Source organism: Anomaloglossus baeobatrachus, chromosome 12, assembly GCF_048569485.1.
Source record: "Anomaloglossus baeobatrachus isolate aAnoBae1 chromosome 12, aAnoBae1.hap1, whole genome shotgun sequence".
In the NCBI taxonomy this organism is placed as follows: domain Eukaryota; kingdom Metazoa; phylum Chordata; class Amphibia; order Anura; family Aromobatidae; genus Anomaloglossus; species Anomaloglossus baeobatrachus.
In genome coordinates, this window is record NC_134364.1 from 40,392,738 (window position 1) to 40,411,375 (window position 18,638).

The following is an 18,638-nucleotide window of genomic DNA, read 5'->3' on the forward strand; positions in this document are numbered from 1 at the left end:
AAGTGCACATCAAACATCTAGAAAAAATATTTGAGGGCTCTAGTTTCCAAAATGGGGTCATTTGTGGGGGAGCTCCATTGTTTAGGCACCTCAGGGGGTCTTCAAACCCGACATGGTGTCCGCTAATGAGTGCAGCTAATTTTGCACTCAAAAATTCAAATGGTTCTCCTTGCTTTCCGAGTCCTGCTGTGTGCCCAAACATTTGATTACCACCACATATGGGGTATCTGCGTACTCAGGAGAAAATGCACGATACATTTTATGATGCATTTTTCCTGATACCCTTGTGAAAATACTAATTTCTTTTTCGCTCCTAATTGGGAGACCCAGACAGTGGGTGTATAGCTACTGCCTCTGGAGGCCGCACAAAGAACTACACTTAAAAGTGTAAGGCCCCTCCCCTTCTGGCTATACACCCTCCCGTAGGAGTACGGATTCCTCAGTTTTAGCTTTGTGCGAAGGAGGTCAGACACGCACGCATAGCTCCATTGTTTTTAGTCAGCAGCAGCTGCTGACTATGTCGGATGGAAGAAAAGAGGGCCCATACAGGGCTCCCAGCATGCTCCCTTCTCACCCCACTGTATGTCGGAGGTGTTTGTAAGGTTGAGGTACCCATTGCGGGTACGGCGGCAGGAGCCCACATGCTGATTCCTTCCCCATCCCTTTTTACAGGGCTCTGGGTGAAGTGGGATTTACTGGTCTCCAGGCACTGAGACCGTGCTCCATCTACAGCCCCTGGAGAAGATGCTGGATGGAGCGGAGTACATCAGGGACATGGCCCTGCTTCCTCAAGGTACTCTGTGTCCCCGTGCATTTGGCGCTCACACCGCAGCATGCTGGGTGTTGTAGTGCGCCGGGGACATCAGCGCTGCGGCGCTTGTGCCATGGCCTCATTCAGCTTCGCTGAAGCAGGCACACTTCTGGGAATCGGTCGCGCCGGCCGCTGGGACTGCGGCGCGGCTGGCACTTGTGGTGCGCCGGGGACTTCAGCGCGGGCCGCGCTTTTACGGCGGCCGCGCTGATAACTCGAGTCCCCGGCTTTTGCGGCCTGCTTCCGTTCGTTCCCGCCCCCAGACCTGCCAGTCAGGAGAGGGGCGGGACGCTGGTCAGTGCATCAGCGCCGAGGGCTGGAGTCGTTTTTACATACTCCAGCCCTCACAATAGGCACAGAGGGGACACTGTTTCCCGCACTTTTGTTTAGGAACTCCCACGGACCGCCCCTCTCCACAGACGCCGGCAGCCATTCCTGCTGACACGCTGAGCTGCAGAGGGGAGCCGGGGAGACCCAGACAAGGAATTCTGCGCCTCTTACCCGCTATTCAGCGGGCGGTAAGCAGCCCTCAGGGCTCACCCCCTCTTGTGCCAGTAGTATTCTTAGTATTTTGTTTCTACAAATACTTTGTATTGCATAGCGCTGGTCGCCCTTTGGCTATAGACTCTCTCACATTGCAGAGAGCCAGCAGCATGTCGTCCGTAAAACGCAAGGGTGCCAAGGCACAGACATTATATGCTTCCTGCACCGCATGTGGGACTTTTCTACCGGCAGGCTCCACGGACCCCCATTGTGTGCAGTGCTCGGCCCCTGCGGCGCTTGCACAGTCGGGACCTCTGCTGGACGTGACCCAGGGTGTACCACCTGTGAATGCTGTCCAGGTGACAGGAACTGAGTTTGCAGCTTTTGCTGACAGAATGTCTCTCACTATGTCACAAATTCTTGACACATTGCGAGCTAGGCCTGTACTTCAGGCCACGGACACTGTGCAATCATTGCCCCCTGGTCCCCCTCAGCTGAATTACCTCCAAGCTCCGGGACGGGCACATACACCTCAGGGTGAAGACTCTGACTCGGACGATGGCCCCGGGCAGCCTAAGCGGGCTCGCTATGACGGGCCTTCACATTCATCTCAATGGTCAGGATCCCAGCGAGATGAATCTATGGGTGATGAGGCGGACGTAACTGATCAGGATTCTGATCCTGGGACCGCTCTCAATCTAGATACACCAGATGGTGACGCCATAGTTAATGATCTTATATTTAACATCAATAAGATGTTAAATATTTCCCCACCAGCTCCTCTTGTAGAGGAGTCAGCTTCGCAGCACGAGAGAATCCATTTCAGATACCCTAAGCGTACATTAAGCACTTTTCTGGACCACGCTGACTTTAGAGACGCAATCCAGAAACCCCACGCTTATCCTGAAAGGCGTTTTTCTAAACGGCTTAAAGATACACGCTATCCTTTTCCCCCTGAGGTGGTCAAGGGTTGGACCCAGTGTCCAAAAGTGGATCCTCCAATTTCCAGGCTTGCAGCTAGATCCTTGGTTGCAGTTGAGGATGGAGCGGCACTTAAAGATGCCACTGACAGGCAGATGGAGCTCTGGCTGAAATCCATCTATGAAGCGATTGGAGCGTCGTTAGCGCCATCTTTTGCGGCCGTATGGGCACTCCAAGCTATCTCAGCCGGGCTTGCGCAAGTCGACTCAGTCACACGTGCATTTGCCCCGCAGGTAGCACCATTGACCTCGCAAATGGCGGCATTTGCGTCGTACGCGATTAATGCTGTTCTTGACGCTACAAGCCGCACGGCAGTGGCGTCAGCCAACTCCGTTGTTTTGCGTAGGGCCCTGTGGTTGAGACATTGGAAAGCAGATTCTCATTCCAAGAAGTGCTTAACCAATTTGCCTTTTTCTCGTGACCGATTGTTTGGAGAGCGTTTGGATGAAATCATCAAACACTCCAAGGGTAAGGACTCATCCTTACCGCAACACAGACAAAACAAACCCCAACAGAGGAAGGGTCAGTCTGGTTATCGGTCCTTTCGAGGACCGGGCAGGTCCCAATTCGCCTCGTCAAAAAAGACTCAAAAAGACCAGAGACGCTCAGATTCTTGGAGGTCTCAGTCACGCCCAAAAAGGACAGCCGGAGGAACCGTTGCCAAGACTGCGTCCTCATGACTTGCAGTCTCCGATTCCCACACCCGCGGTCGGTGGGAGGCTTTCCCACTTTGGCGACATTTGGCTGTCACGCGTCAAAGACCGTTGGGTGAGGGATATTCTGTCTCACGGGTACAGGATAGAGTTCAGTTCTCGTCCGCCAACTCGTTTCTTCAGAACTTCTCCACCACCAGACCGAGCCGATGCTCTGTTGCAGGCGGTGGCCGCTCTAAAGGCGGAAGGAGTGGTGACCTCCGTCCCTCTTCAGGAACAAGGTCACGGTTTTTACTCCAATCTGTTTGTGGTCCCAAAAAAGGACGGATCGTATCGACCCGTCCTGGATCTAAAGTTGCTCAACAGACACGTAAAAGTCAGGAGGTTCCGGATGGAATCCCTACGCTCCGTCATAGCCTCAATGTCTCAAGGAGATTTTCTAGCATCAATAGATATCAAAGATGCGTATCTCCACGTGCCGATTGCACCAGAGCATCAGCGTTTCCTACGCTTCGTCATACACGACGAACACCTGCAGTTCGTAGCGTTACCTTTCGGTCTGGCAACAGCCCCCCGGGTCTTCACCAAAGTCATGGCAGCAGTAGTAGCTGTTCTGCACTCGCAGGGTCACTCGGTCATCCCGTATCTAGACGACCTGCTTATAAAGGCACCCTCTCAAGAGGCATGCCAGCACAGTCTGAAGGTGGCACTAGACACTCTCCAGAGTTTCGGGTGGATTATCAACTTTCCAAAGTCTCATCTAACCCCGACCCAATCTCTGACTTATCTTGGCATGGAGTTTCATACTCTCTCAGCGATAGTGAAGCTTCCACTGGACAAGCAGTGCTCGCTACGGACTGGAGTGCAATCTCTCCTTCAGAGCCAGTCGCACTCACTGAGGCGCCTCATGCATTTCCTAGGAAAGATGGTAGCAGCAATGGAGGCAGTCCCGTTCGCGCAGTTTCATCTGCGCCCTCTACAATGGGACATTCTACGCCAATGGGATGGGAATTCGACGTCCCTCGACAGGACTGTCTCCCTCTCTCAGACGGCCAAGGACTCTCTGCGTTGGTGGCTTCTCCCCACCTCATTGTCACAGGGAAAGTCGTTCCTTCCCCCGTCCTGGGCAGTGGTCACGACGGATGCGAGCCTATCAGGGTGGGGAGCGGTGTTTCTCCACCACAGGGCTCAGGGGACGTGGACTCAGGAAGAGTCCACCCTGCAGATCAATGTTCTGGAAATCAGAGCAATCTATCTTGCCCTGCGAGCCTTCCAACAATGGCTGGAAGGCAAGCAGATTCGGATTCAGTCGGACAATTCCACGGCGGTGGCGTACATCAACCACCAAGGGGGAACACGCAGTCGCCAAGCTTTTCAAGAAGTCCAGCGGATTTTGACGTGGGTGGAAAGCAGAGCGTCCACCATATCCGCAGTTCACATCCCAGGCGTGGAAAACTGGGAAGCAGACTTTCTCAGTCGCCAGGGCATGGACGCAGGAGAATGGTCCCTTCACCCGGACGTGTTTCAGCAGATCTGTTGCCGCTGGGGGACGCCGGACGTCGATCTGATGGCGTCACGGCACAACAACAAGGTCCCAGTTTTCATGGCACGGTCTCACGATCACCGAGCACTGGCGGCAGACGCCTTGGTTCAGGATTGGTCGCAATTCCGACTCCCCTATGTGTTCCCACCTCTAGCATTGTTACCCAGAGTTCTCCGGAAAATCAGGTCCGACTGCCATCGAGCCATACTCGTCGCTCCAGATTGCCCAAGAAGGTCGTGGTACCCGGATCTGTGGCATCTCACGGTAGGCCAACCGTGGACACTACCAGACCGTCCAGATTTGCTGTCTCAAGGGCCGTTTTTCCATCTGAATTCTGCGGCCCTGAACCTGACTGTGTGGCCATTGAGTCCTGGATCCTAGCGGCCTCAGGTTTTTCTCATGAAGTTGTTGCCACAATGAGACAGGCTAGAAAACCATCCTCAGCTAAGATCTATCACAGGACGTGGAAGATATTCTTAGCGTGGTGCTTGGCTCAAGGGTTTTCTCCCTGGCCATTTGCATTGCCAATTTTTCTTTCCTTCCTGCAGTCTGGGTTGGAAAAAGGTTTGTCGCTTAGCTCTCTTAAGGGTCAAGTCTCCGCGCTATCCGTATTCTTTCAGAAGCGCTTGGCACGGCTTTCTAAAGTACGCACGTTTCTCCAAGGAGTTTGTCATATCGTTCCTCCTTACAGACGGCCATTGGAACCCTGGGATCTGAACAAGGTTCTCATTGCTCTCCAGAAGCCGCCTTTCGAGCCTTTGAAAGAGGTTTCCCTTTCTCGGCTTTCACAAAAGGTAGTTTTTCTTGTGGCGGTCACGTCTCTTCGAAGAGTGTCCGAGCTAGCGGCGTTATCTGGCAAATCTCCCTTCCTGGTGTTTCACCAAGACAAGGTAGTACTGCGTCCAATTCCAGAGTTTTCTCCCAAGGTGGTTTCTTCCTTTCATCTCAATCAGGATATCACTTTGCCATCTTTGTGTCCGCATCCAGTTCACCAATTTGAAAAGGGTTTACATCTGTTGGACCTGGTGAGAGCACTCAGGATTTACATTTCTCGCACGGCGTCTCTACGCCGTTCTGATGCGCTCTTTGTCCTAGTCGCTGGTCAGCATAAGGGATCGCAAGCTTCCAAATCCACCCTGGCGCGGTGGATCAAGGAACCAATTCTTCACACATACCGTTCTGCTGGGCTTCCGATTCCATCTGGACTGAAGGCCCATTCTACCAGAGCCGTGGGTGCGTCCTGGGCATTGCGGCATCAGGCTACGGCTCAGCAAGTGTGCCAGGCGGCTACCTGGTCGAGTCTGCACACGTTTACCAAACACTATCAAGTGCATACCTACGCTTCGGCAGATGCCAGCCTAGGTAGACAGGTCCTTCAGGCGGCGGTGGCCCACCTGTAGGAAGAGGCTGTCTGACAGCCCGTTCATGTGGTATCTTTTTACCCACCCAGGGACTGCTTTTGGACGTCCCACTGTCTGGGTCTCCCAATTAGGAGCGAAAAAGAAGAAGGGAATTTTGTTTACTTACCGTAAATTCCTTTTCTTCTAGCTCCAATTGGGAGACCCAGCACCCGCCCTATTTGTTCTTAGGGTTTCGTTTTTCGGGTGCACATGTTGTTCATGTTGTTTCTTAAGTTCTCCGATCTTGTTATCGGATTGAATTTGTTTTTGAAACTGTTATTGGCTTTCCTCCTTCTTGCTTTGGTACTAAAACTGAGGAATCCGTACTCCTACGGGAGGGTGTATAGCCAGAAGGGGAGGGGCCTTACACTTTTAAGTGTAGTTCTTTGTGCGGCCTCCAGAGGCAGTAGCTATACACCCACTGTCTGGGTCTCCCAATTGGAGCTAGAAGAAAAGGAATTTACGGTAAGTAAACAAAATTCCCTTCTTTTATGGCTAAAGTAACATTTTTGTGTTTAAAAAAGTAAAATTTTCATTTTTTCGTCTACATTGCTTTGGTTGCTGTGAAGCTCCTAAAGGGTCAATAAACTTCTTGGATGTGGTTTTGAGCAGAGTGAGGGGTGCAGATTTTAGAATTGGGTCACTTTTGGGTATTTTCTGTCGCCTAGGTTTCTCAAATCACTCCAAATGTGATGTGGTACCTAAAAAATTTTTTTTTGTAAATTTTGTTGGAAAAATGATAAATTGGTGATGAACTTTGAACCCTTCTAACTTCCTAACGGAAATTTTTTTTTTTTTTAAAAATTGCGCTGGTGTAAAGTAGACTTGTGGGAAATGTTATTTAGTAACTTTTTTGTGTGACATATATCTCTCAGATTTATGGGCATAAAATTTCAAATTTTGAAAATTGCAAAATTTTCAAAATTTTCGCCAAATTTCCGAAATTTTCACAAACGCAAAACATATCGGCCTAAATTTACCACTGACATGAAGTACAATATGTCACGAAAAAACAATCTCAGAATCGCCAGGATCCGTTGAAGTGTTCCAGAGTTATAACCTGTCAAAGTGACACTGGTCAAAATTGCAAAAAATGGCCGGGTCTTTAAGGTGAAAACAGGCTGGGGCCTGAAGGGGTTAAAATTATAGACTGTTCATGTCTTTGTCAGAGGGCAGACTTTACAAAATCGGCAAGGGATCAAATTTCTTTCACTGTATATTATGCACTGCCTTTTAATATTCTCACAGTAACTCACTCCCATCTTCCCTGATTTAGCATATGCCATTGCACAGTAAATGTGATTTTAAAGGTACAATGTGCATTTCTAGGCTAGGTTCGCACACTGCATCTTTTTGACGCTGCGTTTTTGGCCGCTAAAAACGCACAAAAACGCACCTGCATCGAAAACTCATCAAAACGCATGCGTTTTTGCCGCGATTTGGTGCGTTTTTGGCTGCGTTTTTGATCTCTGCGTTTTGCTGCGTTTTTCCAATGCATTGCATGGGTGGAAAACGCAGAAAAACGCAGGAAAGAACTGACATGTCCATTTTTTTTTTTTTTATTTTTTTTTTTAACTCAAAAACGCAGGTGAAAAAACAGATATGTGCGGACAGCAAAAATGAAAACTCATAGACTTTGCTCGGGAAGCAAAGTCCTGCAGTTTTAAGGCCAAAAACGCCGCGAAAAACGCACTGTGCGCACATAGCCTTATGCTTCAATTCTTTTTCTTTCACCTCCTGTCATGTAGACGTATGCATGAGCTGAAAGTGAGCTGTATGCAGAAGAAGGACATCTCTGTCATTAACCCCGAGCCGCTCGCTGAGGAAACACACACGTGTGAATTCATTGTAGTAAGTCTCTTATTGGGATTTATTTATAGCTGATGTAGAGGAGACTAAATCCAGTGACCATCTCTGATGTTGCAAGCCGTGGTTATCTTGTATATCCATCAGGCAGACTCGTCAGGCAACAGATTATTTGCAGTGAATGACTTGGATAATGGATATTGTAAATATGGACTTCTGGAACTTAATGGGCTTTGGAAAGATATGCCAACAGTGGAGAATCATGAGACTCTATTCTTCAGCAACCAGAAGGTAAATGTATTACTAATACCCAAGGTTGTTCTTCCTCCCTTTCTACCCCACCCACCCTTTTAAAGCTTAAACAAAAAAAAAAAAACCCCCGATAAATGATACTTTTCTGTACCCCAAAGGTGATGAATGCATGTTGGGCCTCGATGAATACACCAGATTCGCATATTTTGTATCCTTTTTACAACGCTGACTTTTCTCCATCGTTTCATTGGGGGACACAGGACCATGGGTTATGCTGCTGTCACTAGGAGGCTGACACTAAGTAAACAGAAAAAGTTAGCTCCTCCCCAGCAGTATAACCCCTGAGCCAGAGGCGGGCTCAATCAGTTTTTTAGCTTAGTGTCGTAGGAGGCTGATGTGGGCTGTCTCGGCCCCCCTCAGCCATTTGCTTTTTTATTGCGCTTTTTTCTCTTATATCGGCGCCGCTCATCGCTCTTATACCTGTCTTTTTTCTCTATGCAGGTATTCCCTTCACTCTTCCATCCGCAGCCCTGTCGGTACCACTCCACAGGGTCGCAGGAGTTTTGAGATTTTGGGCCCTCTCCCCCGTCCGCCCCCGCTGGTACCACTCCCGGGGGTGTTCGTGTGGGCAGGTTGTCGTGGGCACCCCTGATTCGCCCTGCGGTATCACCCCAATGGGCCTACAGGGACATTCAGCAGGGATGGATCCTTTGCAGCGTGCTGTGATCTGACGGGCCCTCACCGCTGCTTTCTGCTGCTGGGGGCTCCTTCCCCCATCATGAGGTCCACTTCCCTGCCTTCTACACGTTCTCTCCCGGAGTCTATAGTCTCCCAGGGCGAGGGCACCGTTCACAGGCAGGGGCAGGGTGCCCTGCCTGCACCGCCTCCGTCGCTGGGCCTCCGCCGCCGAGTTCAGGTAGGACCGTTTTCCCCTACCCTCCTCCTCGGCCCGCTCCAAAATTTACTCCCCGGCGTCCCCATCAGCGCGCCGAGGTTCCTCGCCGCCGCCGCCGCCGCCTGCGGTCGGGTCCGCCGGCGCTGCCTCTCCCCGCGACGGCACCTCTGCTTCGGCCGCTGTCCTCGGCGTACCCAGGCCGCCTCCGCACAGCGTGCCGAGGATCCTCGCCGCTACCTGCGGTCGGGTCCCCCGGAGCTACCTTGCCCGCGACGGTACCTCTGCTCCAGCCCGGTCCTCGGCGTCCCCAGGCCACCTTCCGCACAGCGCGCCAAGGATCCTCTCCGCCGCCGCCTGCGGCCGGGTCCGCCGGCGCTGCCTCTGCCGCCCCGGCACCTTCAAAATTTAGCCCCCGGCTTCGGCCCTGTCCTCGGCGTCCCCAGCCCCGCCTCCCGCACAGCGTTATTGGCCGCCGGCCTCTCCGTTCCCGCCCTCCGCCCTGCTCCAGGCATCACTGGGGGGTGGGGGATATTTTTTCCCGCTCACACAGCGTCCCATTTTTAAAAAAAAAAAAAAAAAGTAAATTTTAGTTTTTAGTCCCCTGGGCGGGTTAATGCCCTGTCTCAGGCCATAAATCCCCTCGCCGTCATCCCTCGGCTTCGCGCGCACGCGCTGCGTCCCCGGCCAATTCTCTGTTATTCCATCCATAGGTCTAGCGCAATCCGCCCAGGGTCTTGAGTCCCGTTCCAGGGACCTTTACCTATGCTAGAAGCGGACCCGCCAGGTCTCGTCTTTTGTGGCCCCCCTGTGTTTCCACCTTATTCCCCAGGTCCAGACTGCCCTTCCTCCGGCAGTCTCCCGACCTCTCGGGTGATGGCCCAGGCCTTCCACCTCTGTTGGACTTCAAGCAGGACCTGGATGTTTTGCCACATGACGAAAAGCCTGCCGGAATTGGTGAGTCAGGCCGTAAGGCTACGGACAGCCCTCTTATCTCCGTGCACGCAGGTCCCCCTTAAGTCATTTGGAGCGGACCCGTGATGTGCTCAGACGACATCCAGAGCTCGCTGAGTTACCGCGTGCTCACAGTCAACTATCAGACACGACGTTTACCAGCGGTAAGTCTTGTCATCGTCATTATTCCCTGCTCCAAAAGGGGTCCCGGAGAGAATGGGCATGCCACACTGGAGTCGCTGGCTGATCACAGACAACAGCCAGACACGGCGTTTACCTGCGGTAAGTCGTGTTATTGTCTTTATCATTCCCCCAGAGGGCTCTGGAGAGAGGGGGGCATGCCGCCTTGCAGGAAGGACAGGAAGGTGGAGGTCCCTGCGGTTTTCAGTGGACATCCAGTTCGCCGTATGACTGCGTGATCACGTATATTCCCCGGTCGCAATTTTTACCAGCGGTAAGTCCTTTATTTGTCTTACCCCTTCTCGAAGAGGGCTCCGTGATAAAGGAGCACGCTTCCCTGTACTCGACCCGCCCGGGTTCCTCCAAGCTTCTCGTCCTTATCGCGACGCCCCGCAGGAACTCCACGGACACTCTACGCAGCGGTCCGCGCGCCACCTATGCCGACCCAACGCTGGTTATCAGCTTCAGTGAGTACCCTCTCTTCACAAATCTGGTGTCTGCCTGCCACTCGGCCTGAGCCTCTGACATCAGTGTGCCTACCGATTGAGACCTCTGACTCGGGATCAGGAACGCAGATTCGGCATCTAGGAAGTCGCTGACTTCTCTTCCCGATCTAGGAATCGCCCACTAGGAGATAGGCAAGTCCAGTTGATCCGCCAGGTTACGTCAGGATAGTGTACATCCCTCCCCAAGGCTCCATAACGGAAGGGTACATCCCTTTTTCCTACATCGGACCAGAGGTGCCAGGATCGTCCCCTCACGCTAGGTCCCAGCCGTCCACGCCGCGCCACTTCAGGGAGCCTCTATCCCTCCAACAGCTTCTCCGCCTTCCGGGGCAGTGGACCGTTCCAGTTTTTTTCTAGAAGTGCTTGCAGGGATCACTGTCCCTGCGCATCCTACTCTACAGAGCTGCTAGGCCCTCTTCTCCCAGAAGCGACCGGGAGGCCCTGAGTTCTCTTATCAAGGACCCTCCCTTGAGTTTGTAGTCCGTCATCATAACGTTTTCATTACCAAGGTAGCGGTGCTACCGGAAGGAGTCCTCCTTGACCCCGTCCCGGTCCATCGTCCATCAGGCACGGTATTCGCGCCGTTTCTAGAGTGGGTACTCCTCGCGCAGGAGTAGTTTCATTCCGGGCACAGAGTGCGCCTCCCGCGCCACTTTTTCCTTCGTTTTGTTGCTATGCGAATCCTCGGCAGTCTGTGGCGGGATAGCGACGGTGCACTTACCATTTTTCGTCCCTGACTCTCCAACGAACCACTCAAGGAGGAGACAGGAAGGTTCCGTCTTCGCGGGTGAACCGCCAATCTCCTCCTAGCGGACCGGTCTCCGCTTCCGTCCCTTGGGAAGCTTCCCCCCCTCATCTGGGGTTTAGTGTCAACCGTCTCCAGCCTCCCGTGCTAGGGTAGGCTACCCCGACATTCCTCAGCACGGTCCCGAGGGACACCCCTAGTGTGTTGTCTTCCCTTCAACATTCCGATTTCATAGCCATCCGGTTACCCGGTTACAGTTTCCTCTCTGAGTCGGGGTTGCCCAGTCAGGTTCCAATCGGTCCATTCCACAACGGTGACGTGCATCATCCACCAGGATGACGCAGAGAGCGTCACGGCAAGGAAGAGGCCAAGAAGATTTTGCTCTGGGACGGGGCCCTTCACTCGCTAATCGCGGCAGCACATCCCTAGCGTGGACGTTTGGACGACCGATTTTCTCGGTAGGATGGACCCCGCTTAGGTAGAGGGCTCCTCAATAGGAAAGTCACCAGCCAGACCTCTGATGAAGGAAGACCTCCACTCGTGGACCTTTTGAGCTCCCGATCCAACTTTCAAGTCATTGGTGCTTCAAGGGTGCCACCTGCTCTGGACTAGATGACGACGCCCTCGACTGGTCGTGTAGCCTGGTCAGACTCTCGCGCATCTTCCCGCGGCTTCCCATGACCTCGAGGGTTCTCAAGATGGATCAAGGCAGACGATAGCTCGAGGGTGGCACAGGCGAGTATAGTTCGCATAAATTACTCATCTCCTCGCAGATGCGCCGTGGCTTCTTCCAGACCGCCACATTCTTCCGTGTCGGGGCCCCTCTACTTCTACTAGGACTCAGAAGCCCCAAGTTCAACGGCCTCACCTGTGGTTCCCGGGTGCTGGCTCGGTCAGGTCTGGGACACAATGATGGCAGACAATGAGGAGGGCCGGGAATCCAGTCTCCTCGAGGTTTTGTTTCCACTCGGAAAGACCTCCCCCGGTGGTGTGAGGACCGCATCTTCGGAGCCCGTTCACTTCCCGTCCTTCATTCATGGCTTTCGCTCAGAGAAACGCCCATCGGGCTCGGCGCTTTCATAGTTCACTGGAAATGTGAGTCCCTAATCCAGTGATGGGTTTCCTCAAGGCTCCCCTTTTCCCTGCTCCCTCCTGATTTGAGAGGTGGGCTCTTCGTGGCCATCCGGTGGTTACGGACGGCATCGGGGCGGACAGCCCTCTTGTAGTCTTTTCCACCACTTTTCCGGCTCCGCCAGCAGGATAAGGGGGGGGCTCCAGCCAGAACCCTTCTTTTCTGTCTGGGTCACCTCGCCTTTCCTTCCAGAAGAGGACTTTAGGTCTCGGTTCTTCGGTTCTAGGCTCCCCTCTCAGCCTGAAAGGGGCATAGTTCGTTCTAGGGCTGGTACGAGCCCTCAGTCTTTCGTGTCTGCAGGACACCATTTTTCGGTTTCACCGACTGTCAGTCCATCCTTCCACCCTGGCCCAAGAAGCGTATGCCGGCGCCAAGGGCCTGAATATCACATGGATCCCTTCCTCCATATGTGAAGACTATCACATGAGGGACGGTCTTCCGCCGCGGTCTACCGAGCAAGGGGCACCCCTGAACGGTCGGACTCCAGACGTCGATCGACCAGGTCCTCTGGTCCGCCACCCGATCTAGTCGGCGTACCTTTCCTAGTTTCTACCAGGTTCTCACTCGAGCTTCGGCAGAGGCCAGTCTTGGCGTAAGGTTTGCGGGTGGCAGTGGCTCACCTGTAACACCGTAGGTGCTTGTAGGTCCGGGTCAAGCCCGGCAACGGGAAGTGACTTCCTTCCTATCTCCGGTGATGGTTTTCTTCCCACCCAGGGACTGCTTTTGGACGTCCCATGGTCCTGTGTCCCCCAATGAAACGATGGAGAAAGAAGGATTTTTGTGTACTCACCGTAAAATCTCTTTCTCTGAGTCTTCATTGGGGGACACAGCACCCACCCTGCTTGTGTTTATTGTTATGTTTGACATGCATGTTACCCCAGTGCCCATATTCCCAGGTCACTGGTCTCACGACTGTTCGTCATAGTTTTTTTGTTACCTTGTTTTATCCAGTATTGTTTGGTTCTCCTCCTACTGCTTGTGCACTAAACTGATTGAGCCCGCCTCTGGCTCAGGGGTTATACTGCTGGGGAGGAGCTAACTTTTTCTGTTTACTTAGTGTCAGCCTCCTAGTGACAGCAGCATAACCCATGGTCCTGTGTCCCCCAATGAAGACTCAGAGAAAGAGATTTTACGGTGAGTACACAAAAATCCTTCTATTTGCCTCTAGCACTGGGCTCATCTCCTCCTCCTATCTGGGTATTATACTGGAGACCCCTTAAGTTATTAGGCCTTAATTATTCAGAATCTGTTTTCTTGGAAAAGCAGCAACCCCGGGCCGTGTCAGTCTTATACCAGCAAGCCGTTTTCGGAACTTCAACTACGGTATTTTTTATTATTTTTATTTAATCTTACACCTCATTCTTTGTGTTGATGTTATTAGAAATGTTTGTAACAAATTTTTAAACAAAAACCTCTTTTGTAGATGTCAATCCAGAAGTGGTCTACAATTTTCAGTTCTCGAGTGCCTGGACTTGTACGTGGAGCTATAACCCTTTATTGGATTGTACTTTTGCAGCAGGTTTGTAACCATTGGGCAGTTATCATTCCTATTATCTGACTGTAATTAGTCCTATTAGTCTTTAGAGATGACGCTCCATAAAAGGAGCAAATAAGTCCATAAATGTGTGTTTTCTTAGAGGTGTCGTCCAAAAAAAAAAAAAAATTAAATAACTGGAGACAATGTAGAGTATTAATGTTTTTAAGTATTTGTTACTTGAGCAAAATATAAAAAATGTAAAGTTTGATATTTTCCACTCTTAAACACTAGGGGGAGCAGCTTCTGAAATCCAACTTTAGAACTAGCTCAAATTACTGCTGCAGTAAAAGTGGGCAGAATCTGCTCTCCTGTGTGTGTCACCCCCCCCCCTCTCAATCTGGATGTTTCCAAGAGCATAAGGGAAGATGACGTTTAGGATCACAGTGCAGAGCCATTTTGTTGGTGACCACAAATGTCTAAAGTGTCACCAAGGACAGCTGCGTAGTGCTCTCCACATAGCGCACTGCACGCCCCGGTCCAGCCGTGCTCTGCCGCCCGCCGTGGTAAGGAGAGCGGTGGCGGCGGGGGAGGGGAGCAGTGGAGACTGTAATGGCGGTGGGGGGAGGGGCGCCGGTACTCAGACTGAACGAGTTACAGGGAAAGTGCAGCATATCCTCTGAGCTCCACGAACACTGCGCTGATCTCCTCCCTCTGCTGTGATCCAGGCCACAGCAGGGAGCTGTCCTGTATTAAGAATATGGTTGCAGTGCGACTATCAGAGTAAATGCACAGGGGGCTGCCATAAAGGAGATGAGGAACTGTCGTTAATCACAGTAAATCCAAGATGGCAGCCCCGAGTGCTTCAGTAACACTAGAATCAAATAAAAACTAATGTGGCCCCTCGGGTGGGGGAGGAGGGCGAGAAATTAATCCAGCCCCCCCCCCCCGGTTTAGGCACAGCAGGCAGTCAGAGGTTGTGCTTGGTATTGCTGACTGGCTAGGTAGGACCACACAGGTCACACGAAGGGGTGTTATCACATATGATTATACTCTGCCCATTGGATAAGGGGTAACTTGCTGATTGCTGGGATCCCCACCCCATTGATCTCGAAAACCCTGCATTGCATTCAGGTGGTCTTCAGCACTGTCATGAATTGGAACAGCAGTGCACACAATCACCCTACACTCCAGTCAAGCAAGACCTTTTAGAGCCCAGATTCCCAGGACTTGTGGAGGGTCCCAGTGGTCAGCTCAGTAGATGTGAGAACCTCCAAACTTAAGTGTCGCTCCTGTATTATATCAAAGTAAGAAACTAAACACAAAATCTTCATATACCTCCAAAATATAGCGCTTTTTATTTATTTTTTTTTTTCTTCCGTTTTTTTTTCAATGGAGGTATGGATACCTTGGACACTTATGGCACATGCACAGCACAGGAATTGGGTAATTGTGGGTATGCCATACACATCAAAGTCAGGAAAACTCCTCTAAAATACTTCTACCAATGGCTGTATTTAATTATCCTAAGCTGCTCCTTTTTTCCACATGAAAGGTTTGGAGAAGGAAGTTGTGGTCCTGGACGTCCGTACAGACATTCAGTGCAATTTCACAACGGCCAGTGATGTTTTGTCTCAACAGTTTGCATCCCAGGTATTGCCGTAATGCTATAAAAATGTGTGTTTTTGTTTGGGTCTAACGCTCCTATTATGGTGACTGCCTCCTATGGCGCTAGACAGCAGCAGTGGTCTGTCTCCTAGGCAACAAGCTGTAAACAAGTTTTAAAGGGAATCTGTCACCAGGTTTTTACGCCCTCTTCCCTCCCCCAACTGAGTAGCATAATGTAGGGGCAGAGACCCTGATTCCAGTGATGTCACTTAAGTGACTACTGTTTGCTGTCATTTTGATAAAATCAATGGTTTCTCTGCTGCAGATCTACCGTAGCAGTTATACAGAGCTCATGAATATGCTGGACTACCTGGTAGCATGCAAAGTAGTCCTCTAATGATGATCTCCTGCTGATTAAACAGTGGGGGGTTTTTGTTTTTGTTTTTTTTTTTTTTTTTTTATCAAAACTACAATAAGCAGCCCAGTAAGTAACACATCGCTGGAATCAGGGCCTCTGTTCCTACGTTATGCTGATCTCAGATTGTGGCAAAAACCTGAGGATGATCCCTTTTTTAATACAGTACATCAAGAACAGTTTTAATAAGCAGTAAATTGCAGAAGTGCTTTGTTTTTACCAGCACTATTGATCTGACGATGGGAAGAACACTAACATTTCCAAGGTTCTTGGGTTTTAGTTTGCAGTAGACTCCCTGAGGATGTGAATGGAAGAGAAAATAACTTTTAATTTCCAAAAGTTTATTTTAAAAAAGGAATTACAACTGGCTAATGGGAGAGTAAGGCGCTTACATTGCAATATTTGAGGAATATATTGTAGACCTACTTAGTAAAACAATATAGGTAACTGGTATGGGAGAGGGAGGAGGGAAATGCGAAAGTTAACTTTTTGGGGGGAATATAAGGGGAGGGGGGGGAGACAACTTATAATATATGCAAAAATATAACTGAGATGTAAATTTATAAAATATAATACTGTAGAAGGAAAAGCTAAATACAAACTGAATAGAACAAGAAGTAAAATTAAAATTTAGTCAGGGTATGTAACTAAAAAAGGAAGAAAGAGGAGAAAGAAGAACGAGAGAGAAGAGGAAGGATTTAAGGGATTTACCCAGATTTTCTATCTCGTGTAATCAGTTGCTGAAAAGGTTATGTTAAGGCTAGGCTCACATTTCCGTTGTTTTGCAGCAGTCACAATCCGCCGCTCTGATATACAACGCAATCCGTTTGGCGGATTCCGTTGTTTTCCATAGACTTATGAACGTTGGATTGTGACTGATGCCCTTGCGTTGCATCTTCCGCCCAACTGATCAGTCGTAGAACGACTGACAGGCGGCAGGAACGTAGTGTAACGTTTTGTGACCAGTGGAATCCTTAGGATTTCGCTGCGCATGCTCTCTCTCGGCGGCTGAACGATCAGCTGATGGTCCGGCTGCTGTGAGCGATCAGCCGATCGCCCGGCGACCGGCTGCTGTGAGCGATCACCTGATTGTTCTCTCGCTCTCGTTTTACAACGGAATTCGCTTTCTAATTCCAATTCTTGTCATCTGTTGTACAACGCATGAGTCACAAGCGTCAAGCAACGCATGTGACTGATGCAAAAGAACTGAAATGTGAACCTAGCCAAAGACATTGTCAACGATGTTGCGAATTGATGGGATTGTTTTTTCTTTATCGTTCCTTTGGGAGACCCAGACCTTGGGTGTATAGCTTCTGCCTCCAGAGGACACACAAAGTACTACACCTAAAAGGTGTAGCTCCTCCCTCTGAGCCTATACACCCCCTGGTAAACCAGTCACAACCAGTTTTTCGCTTTGTGTTCAGGAGGCATACATCCACACATGCGTTCTCATATGATTTTTTTCCTTTTTTTTTTTTTTTTTCTTCTTTTTTTGGAAGAAGATTGAAGAAATGCGGGTCCACGTCTGGACTCCCGGCATGTCCCTTCTCACCCCACTGTGTCGGTGGTGTTGTAAGGTTGATTTCCAAGGCTGGAGCCTTACATGCCGTGCTCCTTCACCATCCCTCCTGGGCTCTGGATTGAAGTGGGAGCCAGCACGGTCTCCATGCCTGGCAGGAGACCGGTCTCCGGCCACAGCCCCTTGGGGACCCTGCTGGACCGGAGCACTCACCCCCAGGGACCTGGCCCTGCGTCTCAGCAGCTAAGTACCTTGAGACGTTCATATGTTGGGGGTCCCTGTCATTTATTGTGGGGGGAGAGTGTGTTTACTGTGTTTTTTAGCATTTCCGGCTGGTCCTCTGGCTTTTCGCTCGAGAACCGCGCCGATGGTGCCTGCGCGTCGGCCTCGCTGCTTAAATTTAGGCCCCGGCTTCGCCGGAGGCCTAGTTTCTGTTACCTGCCCTCGCATGTCACTCATGCTGAGGGACAGGCATGGCCCCTCCCGGTGGCCGTCCTGCACAGGGGAGGGACCCTCCTCACTGCTTGTGTGCGACTCCCCACCCCCACCCCCCCTGCAGGCCTCTATGGCCCTCCAGATTCCGCCCTTCCTACAGGGACGCCCAAGGTTCCGCCCCCTCTCTTCGCTCCGGCGGCCATTTTCTTGGGCAGGTTTCACTCTGTTCTGGCCTGTCCTGCACTCTGCATCCCTGCTGAGGTGCTGTGCATTGGGGGTCCGGGCTTCGGGATGTGGAGGGCACGCAACACCGCTTCCAGCGGTCTGCTAAGCCACGGCCGGTCTCCGGTTGTGAACCTCTGCTATATTCTCCCTGGGATTCATTCCCTTTTATAGAAGCTGTTTCCCCCCACTCAGGCAGCATGTCTCACACAAGGAGCAAGGCTCCAAAGCTTTATGCTGTATGTGCTGCATGTAAGCTTCTGCTGCCTGAAGCGAGCACCTATCCACATTGTGAGGTCTGCTCTAACTTGGAGGTGCCACGGCCTGGGGTCTCGGCCCCAGTGGTCTCTCAAGCTGCTCCTGCACATGTGGCTGAACCCCCGGCCTGGGTAGAGTCCTTTTCTAGGTCCATATCCCAGTCATTTGCTGAGTCCATGGGACTTCTGTCCAGGACTTTGATGAATATGCATCAGGCCCCTTCACAGGGTGCCTCTAATGCTCTTGCTAAGGGGCCTTTAGGACTGGAGCTCACAGAGGATTCATCATCAGGGCACGGACCCCGTCCGTCTAAGAGGCTCCGCATGGTTCCCTCTCCCTCCTCATCCCGTGGCTCTGATTCAAGGGCTG

The 18,638-nt window shown here is 51.3% G+C and overlaps 1 protein-coding gene across 2 annotated transcripts in view; it reads left to right on the plus strand.

Annotated features, from left to right (window-relative positions):
* The window catches only part of DCAF4 (DDB1 and CUL4 associated factor 4), an 88,442-nt gene that overhangs the window by 51,277 nt on the left and 18,527 nt on the right, over nucleotides 1–18,638 (plus strand). For both annotated transcript variants that reach the window (XM_075329587.1, XM_075329586.1), the window contains exons 6-11: nucleotides 7,620–7,722; nucleotides 7,825–7,968; nucleotides 8,088–8,137; nucleotides 13,582–13,661; nucleotides 13,762–13,857; nucleotides 15,368–15,465. In XM_075329587.1, coding sequence (XP_075185702.1) covers nucleotides 7,620–7,722; nucleotides 7,825–7,968; nucleotides 8,088–8,137; nucleotides 13,582–13,661; nucleotides 13,762–13,857; nucleotides 15,368–15,465 — 571 coding nt within the window. The remainder of the gene's footprint in view (nucleotides 1–7,619; nucleotides 7,723–7,824; nucleotides 7,969–8,087; nucleotides 8,138–13,581; nucleotides 13,662–13,761; nucleotides 13,858–15,367; nucleotides 15,466–18,638) is intronic.